The following is a 15767-nucleotide window of genomic DNA, read 5'->3' on the forward strand; positions in this document are numbered from 1 at the left end:
GTGCTACATCTTCATTTAGTGGTGGCCAAAACGCAGCCATTAAGAGAGAGAGAGAGAGAGAGAGAGAGAGAGAGAGAGAGAGAGAGATCGCAGGTATTTCATAGACCGTCTTCTTAAACGTTCCGGTGTTTTGTCTCGACTGCTCTAGTGAAAATCACTTGGTTTTGAAAGGTGTTTTCATGATTCTAGTGATACTTCAACAGTGATTTCGCACATTAAGCGGAATGAAGATGCCCATGAATACCCGACTAGCTTCTCTGCGCTCTTTACAATAGTCATTATAAGAACAAGAAGTTTCGAACTACTGGTTGTCATAATTCACTTGACAGGAGTAAATTCGTTTTTAATGTTGTTCATTAACGATATGTAAGATGTTAAATGTAATAGTAACAACAGTAACGTCAGTAGTAGTAGTAGTAGTAGTAGAATTTCATTTCAACCGAAGGAAGATACTTAAAAAAATAAAAGGATTATTGAATGAAGAAAAGAATGCATAAATAGTATAGCCGTGCATTGCATAGTGCAGAGGTAAGTTACATATAGTGTGTGTCAGCATACATCAACACTACCCTGCGTCGCGAACATTCAGCAGGCCCAGGCATTCCTGTCGTGTAGATCTACGCACACAGGTCGATCTCTGCCTCACGGAGGTGGTGATGGTGGTCTTCGTTTATTCTACCGTAATCTACGAACCGTCTCTCTTCCGCTGAACTCTCGAGTGTCGGCGGCGTGCACTCATCCCCATGCCTGGTGAAGGCCTTATGAAAATATCATGACAAATCTTATAGCAGTTAAATGAGGTCATTTTGTACTGCTATCACAACGACTGCAGTAGAGTGAGTAGCAGCGGCTCCTGAACCTGTGCTAAAAAAAAAAAAAAAAAAAAAAAAAAAAATCAATGTAGTGTTACAAATTATGTTACTTATTAATTAATCTGCGTTGCATAAGGGACAGCTGTTCGATAATGTTGAAGGGCACACAGGAAGCAACGTCGGTGTGAGGGGCTGGGACACAGACAATCAGATACACAAGACCATTTTGTAAATATTTATTCCACACCTCCATGTCATTTCTCCTTAAATGTGCTGCAAAACAAATAAGCATCCTATTAAATAAACAAAGAGACGGATGAATAAAAAAAAAATAATAATAACACGTAGATAAATAAATAAACAAATAGAAGTTACTATGCAGAAGAGTTATGACCGATATCGGCTCTCTCTCTCTCTATCTCTCTCTCTCTCTCTCTCTCTCTCTCTCTCAGCAGCTGGGGGTAAGGGCGTTGCTGCCAAATCCACCGTCCTGTGACCCACCACCACCCTCTTGAGCCACTCACGTATGATGAAGCTCTTCACACACACACACACACACACACACACACACACACACACACACAAGAGTTTCCATTCCACGGTTGAATATCGTTAAATTTCTCTTCACACTCATATTTAGGAAAGATACGGAGAGGCAAAAAATGGCTCTCGTCCTCTCTCCCGTCACCTATTTAATGTATTCCACACAAGAGGTATTTAAGTTTCCATTCAGCGAGTTACTATAGCCATGGGAAGATTTTATATAGCTGGAATTGTTTAACGGCACCAGCTTGCAGCATTTTCCTTTGTCACAGGTACACAGGGCAACAATCGGCACAAGTGGTGGAGAATCAGGGTGGTAAACCTTGCTCCTACACCACACAAAATACAATGAGAGGAGAAAGTCCCTGGTGGAGACGTGTTAGACTTGACGAAGTCCGGGTGTCTCAACTGACAAAGTTTACTTACTTCTTCAATATTTTCTGATCAAATCATTATTCTAGCACTTGTCACAGTTATCCTATTTTGTATAATTTATAATAATGCATTATTATACATAACTGACTAAGAAAAAAAATATGGATTTTGATAGAATCAACATACAAAATATCGGAATTGTCGTACACTACTTTATGTGGTTACACCCAGGATAGACTCGTTTTGGGGACGGTTTCCCTACATCATAAAAGATGTCTAATATTACCAATGGATGGCGCATTCTCAGTTATCTTTCCTCCTTAGTCTTTTTTTTTTTTTTTTGTCTGTGGGAACCCATGTGCCACCATAAGGCAATTCACATACAACCTAATATTCAACATGAAATATGTTAAATCCGCAATGCTGGACAGCCTGGAAAAGTGGTAAATAGTCCCATGACGTAAGATTATTTCACCAAGTTGTCTGTTATCTCAATGTTCACGTGAACACAATATGTACTATATTACCACCTTATAGTTTGAGTAGAACAGTTGCGGCAGTATATAACCATATGGAAATAGCATCACTGTACAGCGTCTTTAGATATCCACAGAAGTGACCCAAACGTGGCAAATATGACATGAAGATGTATTATTCATAAACAATGTAATGAAGGGATATGGAACTGAGAGTGTGTGCTTTTTGTAGGAGGTGAGGCAAGGCATGTTCCCTGTATCATAAGGTGGACACGGTGGCTGGGATGCGCGGCAGGGCTGGGAGCTAGTGAGCGAGCCTGCCCCGGCCGACTCTAACGTCGCGAGAGCGGCTTCGTCATCAGTCTACCTTGGAACGTCGTGAAATAAGGGTGTTGCTTTCCTTCGTGAGAGGATTTACATGAGTGCTTCAATATGGAGTGAGATAACTCGATACATCCCCATGTGCACGTTGGAGCAAGATGGTGAGAGAGACTCGGCATCTCTGGGTAGGAAATTTACCCGAGAATATAAACGCAGACAGAATTAAGGAACATTTCAAACGGTACGTGTGATCCAGTGAAGGTGGTGGTGGTGGTGGTGGTGGGGGCTGAGTGTGGTGGTGTGGTGGGGCTTTGGTGGTGTGATGGTGTGTGACGCTAGCACACCCGTTGCCATTGTGGTGTGGTGGTGTGTGTGTGGCTGCTGCGGTGTTCACTGTGGTGGCAAGCTGTGGTGCAGACCCCTTTAAATGTCCTGGGCGAGTCTTCGTGTGGTGTTATTAAAGCCAGCATTCCAGTGTGCTTTCTACGACATAAAATCACCTTAAAACAACCAACAGTCACCCTTAACAACCTCACATGCAAACATACACACGCACACACTCCTACACATGTACACAGGTTCCAGTCACGTATACCAGTGTTTGGAAATGCTAATAACTGGCACACTGCAGTATGGTCAGATCTGTGGACCTCTGTACAGGGTTAGTGGTGTTAGTGGTGAGTGTAGTGGTGACGTGGTAGTGTGATGACCCGCCACGGTAAGTATGTAACCTCTGGATGACCTCGTGACCTTGCCGGTTGTGGAGGTGGTGGGTGGTTGGTTAGTTGGTCATGTGCTTTCCTGCCTTCCCTCTAGACATCGTCAGGGTTCTGTACAATTTCCAAGGATTTACGTGTGTGTGTGTGTGTGTGTGTGTGTGTGTGTGTGTGTGTGTGTGTGTTGGTAAGTAATTTACTGTTTTGTTTTCGTATTTTTAAACTTGACTAAATCTATATGTATATTAGTATCAATGCTATTTTTATGTAATCCTGTTTTTACGTATTTGTTTGCAATTCTGTCACGTGACTTAATTGCAGGGGCTATATTGAGCTTTTTGTTACGTACAGTGTTGCAAGCTACAGTCGTTCCCAGCAGTAGTGACTTGTAACGTGTGTAATATGTAACAGTTCCTCGCTGGCAATCCAAGACGGAGTTGCAAGTTGTTGTTCACCTTGGCTACCGTTGTCAGCGACCACGCACCCTCCTGCTGCCTCCTCTGCTGCGTTTCACAAGCACCGTTCTTGCTCCGTGGCTCGTGTATCCTTCCTCAGGTTTTCTATTGTCTTGTCACACTCACGCCCGCCAGAATTGCCAACTCTGCCGCTCGTCATAAAAAAAAAAAGTAGATTTGTACTTGCATTTCTTCCTCCCTGAGACACTTCATTGCTGTGCTCTTCGTCTGTCAGTTTACCTGGTTTCCTTTAGGTTTCGTGTCTTGCGAAACACTTGGGTACTGCCAACTCTGCGTATCGTTATAAAGTAAATTTGGACTCGCATGTCTTGAGAAACTTGTGCCATGCTATAGATGTCTTAGTTTGTTCTTGTTTCCTGTACATTTTATGTTGTCTTGCAAACCATCCCCATAATTGCCATCGACGCTTCTTAAAAAAAAAAAAAAAAAAAAAAAAAATTAAACTGCAGTGCAATTCGTGTGTTCGTTTGTCTAATTTCCTTTACATTTTCTGTTGTCTTGTAAACCACCTCGTGTATTGCCAAGTCTTCTGCTTGTCGCACTAAATGTTCAGGAACAGATTTGTTGTTACATCTCCTCATGAAAAAAAAAAAAAAACTTTACTGTCTTGCTTATCGTTTGTTTGTTGGGTAGTTTGTCTGCTGTACTTCCTTAGCTTTTCCGCCATAAATGCCCCTGAAGTCGAGAAATAACAGATATTTACTGAGAGCCCCACTTCATTTGCTGTGGTTTAAATATATTTGTGGTTTGTTTTCTTTCCTTATTCACTACCAGTTCCCAACTTTGGTGCTCGTACACGTCCTAAAGTAGATTTGAGGTTCATACTTACATTTTCTCCTGAGAAAGTTTTGTACTTTCTGCGTATCGGCTTCGACATTTGCCAGCTGTTTGTCTGTCAAAAAATGCAGTAGATTTGTACTTATACTTTTTTTCCCTAGAAACTTACTTGATTGCTGTTGTATTTGTTTATTGGTTTGTCTATGTTAATGTCTTGTATTTTCTCCCTCGTATGTAGTGCACCAAACTTACGTCATTGGTGTTGTATTTGGTTATTGGTTTGTCTGTGTTTAATGTCCTGTATTTTCTCCCTCGTATGTACTGCACCAGAAGTAATGCCATCTCGGTTTGTCTGTGTTTAATGTCTTGTATTTTCTCCCTCGTATGTACTGCACCAGAAGAAATGCCATCCTTACTTCTCGTTCGAAGGTCCAGAAATGGATTTGTTCTTTAATTTCTTCCCTAAAAACTTCCGTCATTACAATACTATTCAGTGGTTTGTTCATGTTTCTTCCTTTGGTTTTCTCGTAATATTTTTGTAACTCGCCTTGGGACTTGCCATGTGTTTTCGTTCTAAAGATTCAGAAATCGATTTATACTTGCATTTACCTTAGACGCACGCTTCATTTTAGTACTATTTCATTATTAGTTTGTTTTGATTCCTTGAGATTTTCCCTTGTCATTTATAACTCAGCACGATTGTTTTCATCTCTGCTCTAGTCTGTAAATAAATTTGCACTTGTTTTTCCTTCCGGCAAACCTCACTTTACTGTTATTCGTTTATTTGTTAGCTTGACCGATTTGCTTCCGTAGTTTTGCCTTGACTTGCCACTCGCCATAATAATTGCCAACATAAGGTACTTGATGTAAAATTCAGCAAGATTTTGTACTTGCATTTCCTCTTGAGATAATTCACTGTCATGTCTGTTTGTTGATTTGCCTGCTACATTCACTATCCTTTCTATGGTCTTGTTATACGCTATGAAAACTGCTAACTCTAATGACCAATATGTTCTTTAATTAATTTGCGCTCAGGGAAATTTTTATTCACAATTGTGTTACTTTTGTGTTTGTCTACATTGTGCGTTATAATATTCACGTCTTGCTGTTCTCATGAAGGATGAAGTTCTTAGCATTTGTGCAGGGTAAAATAGTCGTAGCATACATTACTTATTGAAGTGCCTCGCGGGAAGTGTATATTTAGATTCAGTGGCATTTAAGAAGTGCATTTTGTGTTATACAGAATGTACAAACAAGTGCAGAGTGGGTGAACGATTAGCTGTGTACTGGTTTATTTCAGTGTTACAGCTGTCACTGTTTGTCGAGTCATGAACCCAGTGGTGCTTTGCCTGATGGGGCTTCAGTTTACAGCATTTGTCTCAGCTTGTTTTGATTCCAACACGGCGGCAAAATACAGTGACACGCATCACATGGAAGTAAGCCTTACTTGAAGTGGATTGGTTTAGGTTAGATATGTTTCTTAAAGTTATATTATATAGCCTAATATAACCTGACCTAATCAAGCACAATAAAACTGACAGCCAAATGTAACCATGCTTACTTGACCTAGCCAAACAGGAGATAACCAAACCATACCTTAGTCAAGCCTAACCTAACCTAACCTAATCCAATCTAACCCAACCTAACCCTAACCCAGTCCAGTCCAGTCCAGCCCAACCCAACCCAACCCAACCCAACTCAACCCAACCCAACCCAACTCAGCCCAGTTCACGCAAGTATACCTGTAGTGGTAGATATTCCCGTGATCCAGGAAAATTTACCAACAAGCCTGCACCGCGACACAGAGTTTTATTGTTATCAGGTAGCGTGGTGTACCCTTAACGGAAGCTGCGATCTGCACTATACGGTGGTGGGTTTGTGGGACACTTTACACACGCGAATGGCTCCAGTCACGTTGAGTCACATTGATGCAGAACATTTCTCAAACTCTGTAAAGAAAAAAAAAGGGAAAAAAAGATATTGTGCCGTAAGTTGAGTTTAAGAATCCGATGATATTGTTTTTGGTCTCGTGTTTCATTCAATTTATTCCTCCTCTTCCGTCTTTTTCTTTCCTGTCTCGTTTATGTTCCTGTCGCTGCTTTATCTCTGTTTCCTTCCTCCTTTCTGTTCTTTCATCTCTTTCTTTCCTTATTCATTTATGTTACTCTTTCACCATCTCTCTCTCTCTCTCTCTCTCTCTCTCTCTCTCTCTCTCTCTCTCTCTCTCTCTCTCTCTCTCTCTCTCTCCTCCCTCCCTCCCTCCCTCCCTCCCTCCCTCCCTCCCTCCCTCCTTCCTTCCTTCCTTCCTTCCTTCCTTCCTTCCTTCCTTCCTTCCTTCCTTCCTTCCTTCCTTCCTTCCTTCCTTCCTTCCTTCCTTCCTTCCTTCCTTCCTTCCTCATTTATGTTCCTCTTTCACCATCTCTTTTCTCCCTCATTTCTGTTTCTCCATTTCTGTTCCTTCATTTTATTTCCTTCCTCACTCGTATTTCTCTTCCACCTTCATTTTTGCCTGCCTTTATCATTTTTATTCCTCTTTCACCTGCATCTCTCCTGCCTCCCTCCTTTCTTCTCCTCATTCACCTTCATCGCTTTCTTTCCATCATTCTTTAATTGCTGTTCCTCTCCCACCATCCTTCTTTCTCCTTTCTGTTCCTCTTCCACCTCCATCTCCTCATTTCCTCTTTCCTACTTAGATTCAATTCTTCTAACACCATTCGTCTTGACTTTCATCATCTCTTTCCTTCCTTCCTTATTTCCATTCCTTTCTTATTTTCATCTTTTTTTTCCACCTCCCACCTTCTTCTTCACTTCACCACTCCATCTTTGTCCACCATCTCCCAACTCCCCTCTTATCTCTGCACTGCTCTTCCACCTTCATCTCCTCCCCGCCCTTCCTCCTGCCTCACTCCCTCCCTCATACTTTCACCACGCAGACGTGTATGTATGTACCCACCCAGCTTCTCGCTACCTACCTTCCTTTTTTTTTTAATTTTTTTTTTATATATTTTTCATCTATTCTTTTTCTCATATCACCTGTTCGGTCATCGGGTCGTGGTCCCTGCCGCAGCTGACATTTCCATTCTGCCAGGCCAACGTGTGTACGTATGTGTGTGTGTGTGTGTATCTACACTTCCACGAACACCTGTGCTATTTTTACCTTCGTGTGTTGGTTATGCTCGACTGCAGCGCTCGTCTTAGTTTGTGTTAATTTGTTAGTTAGTCATGCTAGTGTTGTTTGTTATCTAGGTATATGTACGTTTGGGCGTGTGCAATGTTGGAATGCGTGGATGAACGAGTGAATGGGAGAAGTGATGGAAAACTTTGTAGATTAAGGAGGTAAAAAGTAAGAAGACCTGTGTGGGTGAAGGATGCAAAACAAGGAAACGTGTGGATTAGGAAGGGAGAGCTAGGAAACGTGTGGATGACAGACAGACAGAGAGAGAGAGAGAGAGAGAGAGAGAGAGAGAGAGAGAGAGAGAGAGAGAGAGAGAGAGAGAGAGAGAGAAACTGTGTGGATGTGGAATCAAGAACTAGAAAACGCATGTAAGAGAGAGAGAGAGAGAGAGAGAGAGAGAGAGAGAGAGAGAGAGAGAGAGAGAAAGGAAGGGTGGAGCCTGCTTACCATCACTCCAGAAGGGTGAAAGCACACAACCCACACACGCTGTTACTTAGGCCGGAGTGAAAGCTGAGGGAGAACCACCGCCACGTGACAGTGCCACATTATACTCGTATGCGCTGACAAAAATTGGCCTCAGCGCGATGAGTTTCATTACGGAGTTTTATTTGTTTTTTTCTCTCTTCTAAATGTCAAATCGTCAGTCGAAAGTTCACAGTTGATGTTCGAAAGAGTGCGAGTTTCTTAATTTTTCTTTATCTTATTTTTTTTTAATTTTTTTATTATTATCTTTTTTTTTATTATCAATTACTCCATGTTGACTTATTTGGTGTCTGCGTCAGGTCAGATGAATCATTAATAAGCGATGTCCATTGACCGGTGATGGTGAATATGTTACATGGATTGTGATGGAAAGGGGGTCGTGTCGTGCTTCCAAGGTTTCTGTATCCCTGCCTGACTGACTGATGGGGCTCCTGCAGGTTTGGCTTGCATTGGTGTGGTGGTGATCAGAGGTTGGGTATAACCTCCACTTGTTTCCATTGTTTTGTGTTTTCCTTCAGTCCTGGATCCTCTTAGAAATTGAATATAACATACATTTGTGTCCACTGTTTTTTGCGTTTTCTTTCAGTTCTGGACACTTAGAAATTGACTATAATCTGCATTTGTTTCCACTTCAATCTTTGGTTTTCGTATCTAGTGACAGTCTTAAGACAAGATATGATTATAGATTCTCAACGGATCATAAGACTTGGAAATAAGAAACTGAAAATTTATGTAGGGTACTCGACTTCGACTTAATGCTGAACTGACAAGATGCAGTGTGTCAAGCTTGCTCTGATCCCTTCTTCTGATGCTGCTGTGTTTATATTACTCCTATCTAATGCTGCTGTAGTTATGGGTCTCTTTTTTACTAAACTCATAGGACTCTATATTTCAAGGTTAATCTGCCCCTCTGATGCTACTGTATTTAAGGTTAGCACTGATGCACTGAACCAAAGCAAGGCCATGTGTTAATGTTATATTACTGTAGTTTGTTTAATTTACACAGTACATTTCAAGGTCTACGTGTCTCTCTCTAATGCTGTTTATAGTTAGCATTCGTTTACACATCAAAAGATAGACCATATTCTAATGTTGACCTTCTAATACTGCTGTAGGTATATATTTAATTTATACTGAAAAAAAGACTACATATTTAAAGGTTTATCTCCCTCTGCTACTGTTTATAGTTGATAGTGGTACACAGACCTAAGGAGAGGCCGTGTTTCAGTCTTAGCTTCCAGATGTTGCTGTAGAAATGGGTTATCCTGGTGCTGAAAGACTGAAAAGATAGCAGACTTCCAAATGACTGTATCCACCTCCAGTGTTGCCACAGTTGTGTGTTGTATTCCTTCTGAACCAGACCAGAGGCAGGAGGAAATGCAAGAGTGCGTGAGTCAAGGACCGGTGAGTGTATGTACGCAGTAACGATGCATTGTGGAAGGGTAGTAATATATAATGCAAAATGAAAGCTTCCTCATTCCTCTGGCCGTGGCGTGGTGGTGGTGGTGGTGGTGTTGCTGTTGGCACTGGTGGTCTGCAAGGTGTTTACTTCGATATTACCACCTGGACAAGATTTCCCTAGATGTATTTCCCCACATGACTTTTTCCTCTGTGGGCGTTTCCATCTCTCCCTCGTCATTTTTCCCTTGTATAAACACTTACGCACCCCTTTTGAAATGCTTCTGTTTAGAGATGTGACAGCACTGTTATGATGAAGCACGGAAACAATTAAGCTAGGGTAACAATAGATAAAGGGAGAAATTGCCTTACACTTACCTCACCTCATTCCACCTCTAGTAGATTTATCATCACGTGGCCTCTGTCGTTCCACCCATAAAGTTAAGCCCACCCTTTGTTGCAAGCCCTAATGTTCTGGTTCATTTACGCTGATGACACCTGGGGAAGGCTGGCTGATCACCTACCCGCCTACCTGGGCTAAATAGGGTAGTGGTGAAATCAGGTGGCCAGGTTTTGTGTGTGTGTGTGTGTGTGTGTGTGTGTGTGTGTGGCAGGCGGGTTTGGGGGGGGGGAGGGGAAGGGTTATATGTTGAAGGGGTGTGAGGCTGTGTTCGTGTGTTAGTGTGTTTCTGCGTTGTTGATGTAGTGACCTGATTGTGCTATTGGTAATGTTTTTGTTATTGTTACTGGTAGTTGTAGCCTTTCTCGTTTCTTATTGTGTATGTCGAGTGTCGTGTGTGTCTGCCTTCTTCCTCAGTGGTAAAGTGTGTGTGTGTGTGTGTGTGTGTGGCGTTGCTTTGTGTTGTGTTGTCCTGGTCCACCTCTCATTCCTTTGTTATTTGTGTGTATTTCCTCCAGTTTTCCTTGTTATACTGGGCATGACCTGTGTATACTCCTGTATTTGTTTTCCGTGTTTTTTTTTTTCAGTGTTTTCCTTCTCGTGCTTTGTATGCTCTTCTTGTCTTTGTCACATGTAGTCTCCCCACAAATCTGTATTTCCACAATTGGAGCTGTATTTGTGTCTTTCAAGGGTTTCCATCGTGTGTGTGTGTGTGTGTGTGTGTGTGTGGTGTGTGTGTGTGTGTGTGTGTGTGTGTGTGTGTGTGTGTGTGTCAGTCTGCATGTCCGTCCTGCTGGAATAATGAACAAACATTTTAAAACATTTTTAATACCTTGAGGTGTTTGCCTTTACTAAACAGGTAGCAGAAGTGAAAACAAACCACTTAAACACACTACAAAAAGTTTTCATATATGACTCAGATCTTGCATTTTATTATCTGTATAGTGTCACAGTGGTGTTTGCGTCGAGAGATATTAACACTCGTATATGAGAAGGGGTGTAATAATGGTGTTGGCTTAGTACTTGTGTTTTTAAGAGCGTGTCCTGGTGGTGGTGTTTGTTGTTATCATTAGTACCATGTTGAGAAAGGATAGCGCGTGGAGGAAATGCTGTGCTGTGTTTATTGTATAGTGTAGATATGCTTTGTTTCTAAAGGTATGCAGTTCTAGTTATTATTACGTTGAAAATGGAACGTGTACTGTATTTGTGTTATAGCACTGGAAAGGAACATTGGTGCTTATTGTGTTTGCTTAATATTTTTCCGGCCCGTTCCTATTAGTGTGGTTATCATTAGTGCGCTGATAATGGAATCGTGTTATGACTTCATTGTTCTGCCCAGTGGAAAATGTTTGTTTTGGTTTGAAGTACAGTGACGTTGTTAATGGAGTTTCTGTATCTGGTTCTTATTATCACCAGTATCTTCATAATTAATTACGAAAGCAGTGATGTTTATTGTGGCTAATCCCGTCCACACAGCGACACATCACCTCGCATGCATCCATGAATCTTGCCTTGCTATTTCTTTCTTCCTTCTGTCTGGTGGGTCCATCTTACTCTGCACGTGGCCAGGCTATCGGTCTCGCCTCTTTACCTTTGTCCCCTCGCTGACTTATTAAGTACTGGCTGTCTTTTATCCTCCGATGCTCTGTGGCTTGTCATGAGCGTACACATTCCCCCTGTGAGATCGATGTGAAGGAGATAAGACAGACCTACTCTCATAACCTGATATGACCTGGTTGTCGAGATTAACCTACTGTTGTCATCGTATTTATAGTAACGCTTACCTCGTGTATTATGAAAGTACGCGACCAGCTCTACAGCATGAGACAAAGGTGACAAGACGTCCTCCCGCAGTCTGATATCACCCGTTTCTTTTGGGTAATGAAGCCTACTCGTGTGTCAAGTGTTGTCCTGGTAACGCTTTGCTGGTGTATTGCGAAAGCGCGCGCCCACACACTACACACACACACACACACCACAACAACAACAATTAACAATGAGATAAAGGAGCAAGACCTACTTTACTAATCTAACGTAGGGGTTGTAGTACTTGAATAGAGACCATCATGGCAGAGTGTGGAGGGAGGGAGACAGGGAGTGAGAAGGAGCATCTTACACCACATGCATACTAGTCGTAGGGCGGGAGACGGCGTGCAGGGTGAGCGAGGAGGGCTGCTGGGTCAGGTGAGGGGCGCCACCAGTTCAACTCTCCACTGTACCGTTACTTGGTGTCCGCCGCAGCCACCACCATCACGAGGCCCCATGTTTTGCCCTCGCTCCTCCTCTCCCCCCCCATCCGTCCCTCCCTCCCTCCTCCTCCACCTCTCTCTCTCTCTCTCTCTCTCTCTCTCTCTCTCTCTCTCTCTCTCTCTCTCTCTCTCTCTCGCTCTCTCTCTATCTCTCGCTCTCTCTCTCTCTCTCTCTCTCTCTCTCCTCCTCCCTCCTCCTCCTCCTCCTCCTCCTCCTCCTCTCCTCCTCCTCCTCCTCCCCCCCCCGTTCTCAGTCTCCACGTAGTATTCTCTGCTGTTTTGTGATTCTATTTTTTATCACGTCAGTTTCGCTTTGGTTTTTGTTTGGCGAGTTCAGTTAAGTTCAGCCTGGCTTTTTCGTTTTATGTTGTTTCGACAGTCACTACTTGCGCTAAATTGTATTGCCTGGTTATTTTTTTTTTTTTCTCTTCTTTTTATGATGGTAACAGTGGGGTTATCGTCTTTTTTTTTCTTTTTTTTTTTTCTTTGTTTCTCTTGATTCCGGTGTGTGTTTCAGTCTACCGTTTCATCTCCTGTTTAGTTTGTGCGTTTTGAATGTACAGGAGGCGTAAAAGTTAAAAAGGTCATAGTGGTTTGCAAGATTATTTGCGGGTATTTTGCATCTGACTTTTACTACTTTGGTGTATTTCTAACTGACAACGCATTGCACTGTGCGACATCTCGTGTGAAGGTCAGGAAACCATATGTGCTTGTTACTTATGCTTGCAAAACTTAGGTTAGGACTTACTGTTGTATTCTGGGAACATATGAAGTTTGCATGGTTGATTGACTGATTGAGAGAGAGAGTAGAGAGAGAGAGAGAGAGAAGAGAGGAGAGAGAGAGAGGAGAGAGAGAGAGAGAGGTAGTAGTAGTTAGTAGTGGTGGTGGTGGTATAATGGTGGTTGTGGTGTCCATAACTGAAATAGCCTGGTGTCGATAACTGTCACCGTACCTGCAATTTGGCGATGTTCTTGTCACTGGTGGGGTCGTGTAGCCTGGGGTGAGGGGGTCCCGTGAGCTGTGACCACCACCACCACAACATCAACAACAGCATCAGCAACCTCCTCCTCCTCCTACTGCAGGAGCTTTCATGCTATTGGTTTCTCCTGCTGGTGCCTCTTTGCATGCGTTCCTGTGGGGTTAATACTGTCAGATTTGTATGTTTGTATGGAAGGAAGTAATGCCGAATGGTTTGTGTTGGTTTGAACATACTCCAGTATTAAGATGCGATGTTTACTTGTGGCTATGTTTGTGTGTCAGCTTTTCTATGTTTATGTGGAAGGAAGTGATGCTTGGTGGGTTCTGTACGTGTATTTTGTGTGTTCTCTTAAGTGTTCTGGTTTATATGAGGAGATGCGTTGTTTATTGATCTTTTCCTTCACTGGATATTGATTTTTTTTTTCATTGTGGTGTTTGTTAATGTGTCTTATGAATATATACTGACTTACGTGTGTGTGTGTGTGTGTGTGTGTGTGTGTGTGTGTGTGTGTGTGTGTGTGTGTGTGTGGCATCTATAATTATCTATTTGTTTACTTATCATGAGGTGTGTGTTTTGTGATCTGTGGAGAGATATCATTTAAAAGATAATGGTTAACTTGCTTGTCTTGTGAATAACCGATTTTTTGTAAAGATTAGAAGGAGACATTGAAGGAGACGTAAGATAATGATATCTTCCTTTTACAGTTTTGCATATTCTGTACTGTGGTATGGAAATCTTGATTATATATGTGTTATATTATTTGCAGTTTGTTAAGTTAAAACGTTTAGTTGTTATATTCCTGCGCTAGTTTCATATTTACTGCTCTGTGTGAAAGTAATAGTCTTAGTTAATGTGGGAATTATGCATATTGCTCTTACGTCACTACTGCTACCTGGGAATTGCGTGCTGAGTACTAACGTGGCAAGTCTAGTTATGGAAATGCGTTCATAACATACAGATTTGGTGCGTGTGATTGAGTAGTAGTAGTAGTAGTAGTAGTAGTAGTAATAGTAGTAGTAGTAGTAGTAGTAGTTGTTGTTGTTGTTGTAGTAGTAGTATAAAGGGTTTACCATGTGTATTAGAAGGTTATCAGTACGCTACGTCGTTGTGTGTGTGTGTGTGTGGAAAGTACTGTGAGGAAGGAGGGAGGGAGGTGGCTCAGGCGGGTCACACCACCACCACCACCGCCGCCCTCCTCGCTTCCCGCCATGACGTGGAACCGCCTCACCTCCGCAGCTCCCGACACACACACACTCACACACACACACACACTTGCCTGAATCCCATAACACACTAGTAGAGATGTATAGTGCAGATTCTAGTTGCGTAATCTCTTAAATTGATGTTTTATTTCTCTCTCTCTCTCTCTCTCTCTCTCTCTCTTCTCCTCTCTCTTCTCTCTCTCTCTCTCTCTCTCTCTCTCTCTCATCTCTCTCTCTCTCTCTCTCTCTCTCTTCTCTCTCTCTCTCTCTCTCTCTCTCACTCTCTCTGTGTGTGTGTGTGTATGTGTGTACGCGCTACAAGGGCAAACGTGCAGTATTCGTGCTGTCCTTTACACACACACACACACACACACACACACACACACACACACACACACCAAATAACTCCCAAGTCAGATAACCTGGTTGATAATGAGGCTTTTTGATTTAATATTACTCTGCCTCATTCGTTTCTTCGTTTCTTCATCTTTCATCACTCAATCCTTTGCAATGCACCCGTGGCACGCAGTAAGGCTGTGAATATAGAAATGAACACGTGCCACGCCGCTGCTATACACCCTAGTAATGTGCTATTTTCACCTTCCATGTATAGAAGGTGTGTGTGTATGTGTGTGTGTGTGTGGACTGCAAGGTCGGGCCGTGAGCAGTCACATTGGTGTTAGAGCTTGTTAAAAGATAAATCGCATTTTTCCTACTACCTCACAGGCTGCGTCACTCCTGTATAGATGCCCTGTGCTTGTGTTACAGTACAATATATAAGTACTGGTCCAAGTGTTGTGCTAATTTGCAAGTCTATCAGTTTATATTACGTTATTCGCTATTTGTATGGAAACTACGGTAATCAGGTGAATTAGCTTTAAATACACATAAGTTTGTGACGTAATACGCATTTGGGTATATGTATGGAGTCGCGTAGAGAAGCGGTTGTGATAGAATGAAGTAAAACGTAAATAGGAAGGTGTGGAGTATAAAGTACACCCCTGTGCGAGGCTAGAGCGGGGCCCTGCGCGAGGCTACCGGTATCGATGTGAGGGTCGGTTGCCGGGCCGTGGGATGAGTATTATTTTCCCCGCCACCCTGGCCAAGTCCTTCTTCCATTCCTCTGTAGGGCGTCCCATTGCACACACACATTAATGCCGCCCTTTGTAAGAATTCTGCTAAGTGTATGGTGGAGCAGCTACAGAGGAAGAGTGTAAGAAGCAAAGAGAAAGGTGGTGGCGTCTTCCCGCGGCTGGCCTGGGGCGGCGGGAGGGCGGGAGGGGGGTGAGGGTGACGGGAGGAGGAGGAGGGAGAGGGGGGCGGCCGGGTGTGTGTACGCCAAACATTGCCACGTAAAAAATACCACCAACCAACCAACCACTCA

The 15767-nt window shown here is 42.7% G+C and overlaps 1 protein-coding gene across 1 annotated transcript in view; it reads left to right on the forward strand.

The window, feature by feature from the left end:
• Positions 1-2461: 2461 nt before the first annotated feature.
• Positions 2462-15767, forward strand: part of LOC135089625 (msx2-interacting protein-like) — a 28463-nt gene continuing 15157 nt past the window's right edge. The window contains exon 1 of the mRNA XM_063985455.1: positions 2462-2768. Coding sequence (XP_063841525.1) covers positions 2686-2768 — 83 coding nt within the window. The 5' untranslated portion in view covers positions 2462-2685. The remainder of the gene's footprint in view (positions 2769-15767) is intronic.

The sequence above is a fragment of the Scylla paramamosain genome, chromosome 33, assembly GCF_035594125.1.
Source record: "Scylla paramamosain isolate STU-SP2022 chromosome 33, ASM3559412v1, whole genome shotgun sequence".
NCBI lineage: Eukaryota > Metazoa > Arthropoda > Malacostraca > Decapoda > Portunidae > Scylla > Scylla paramamosain.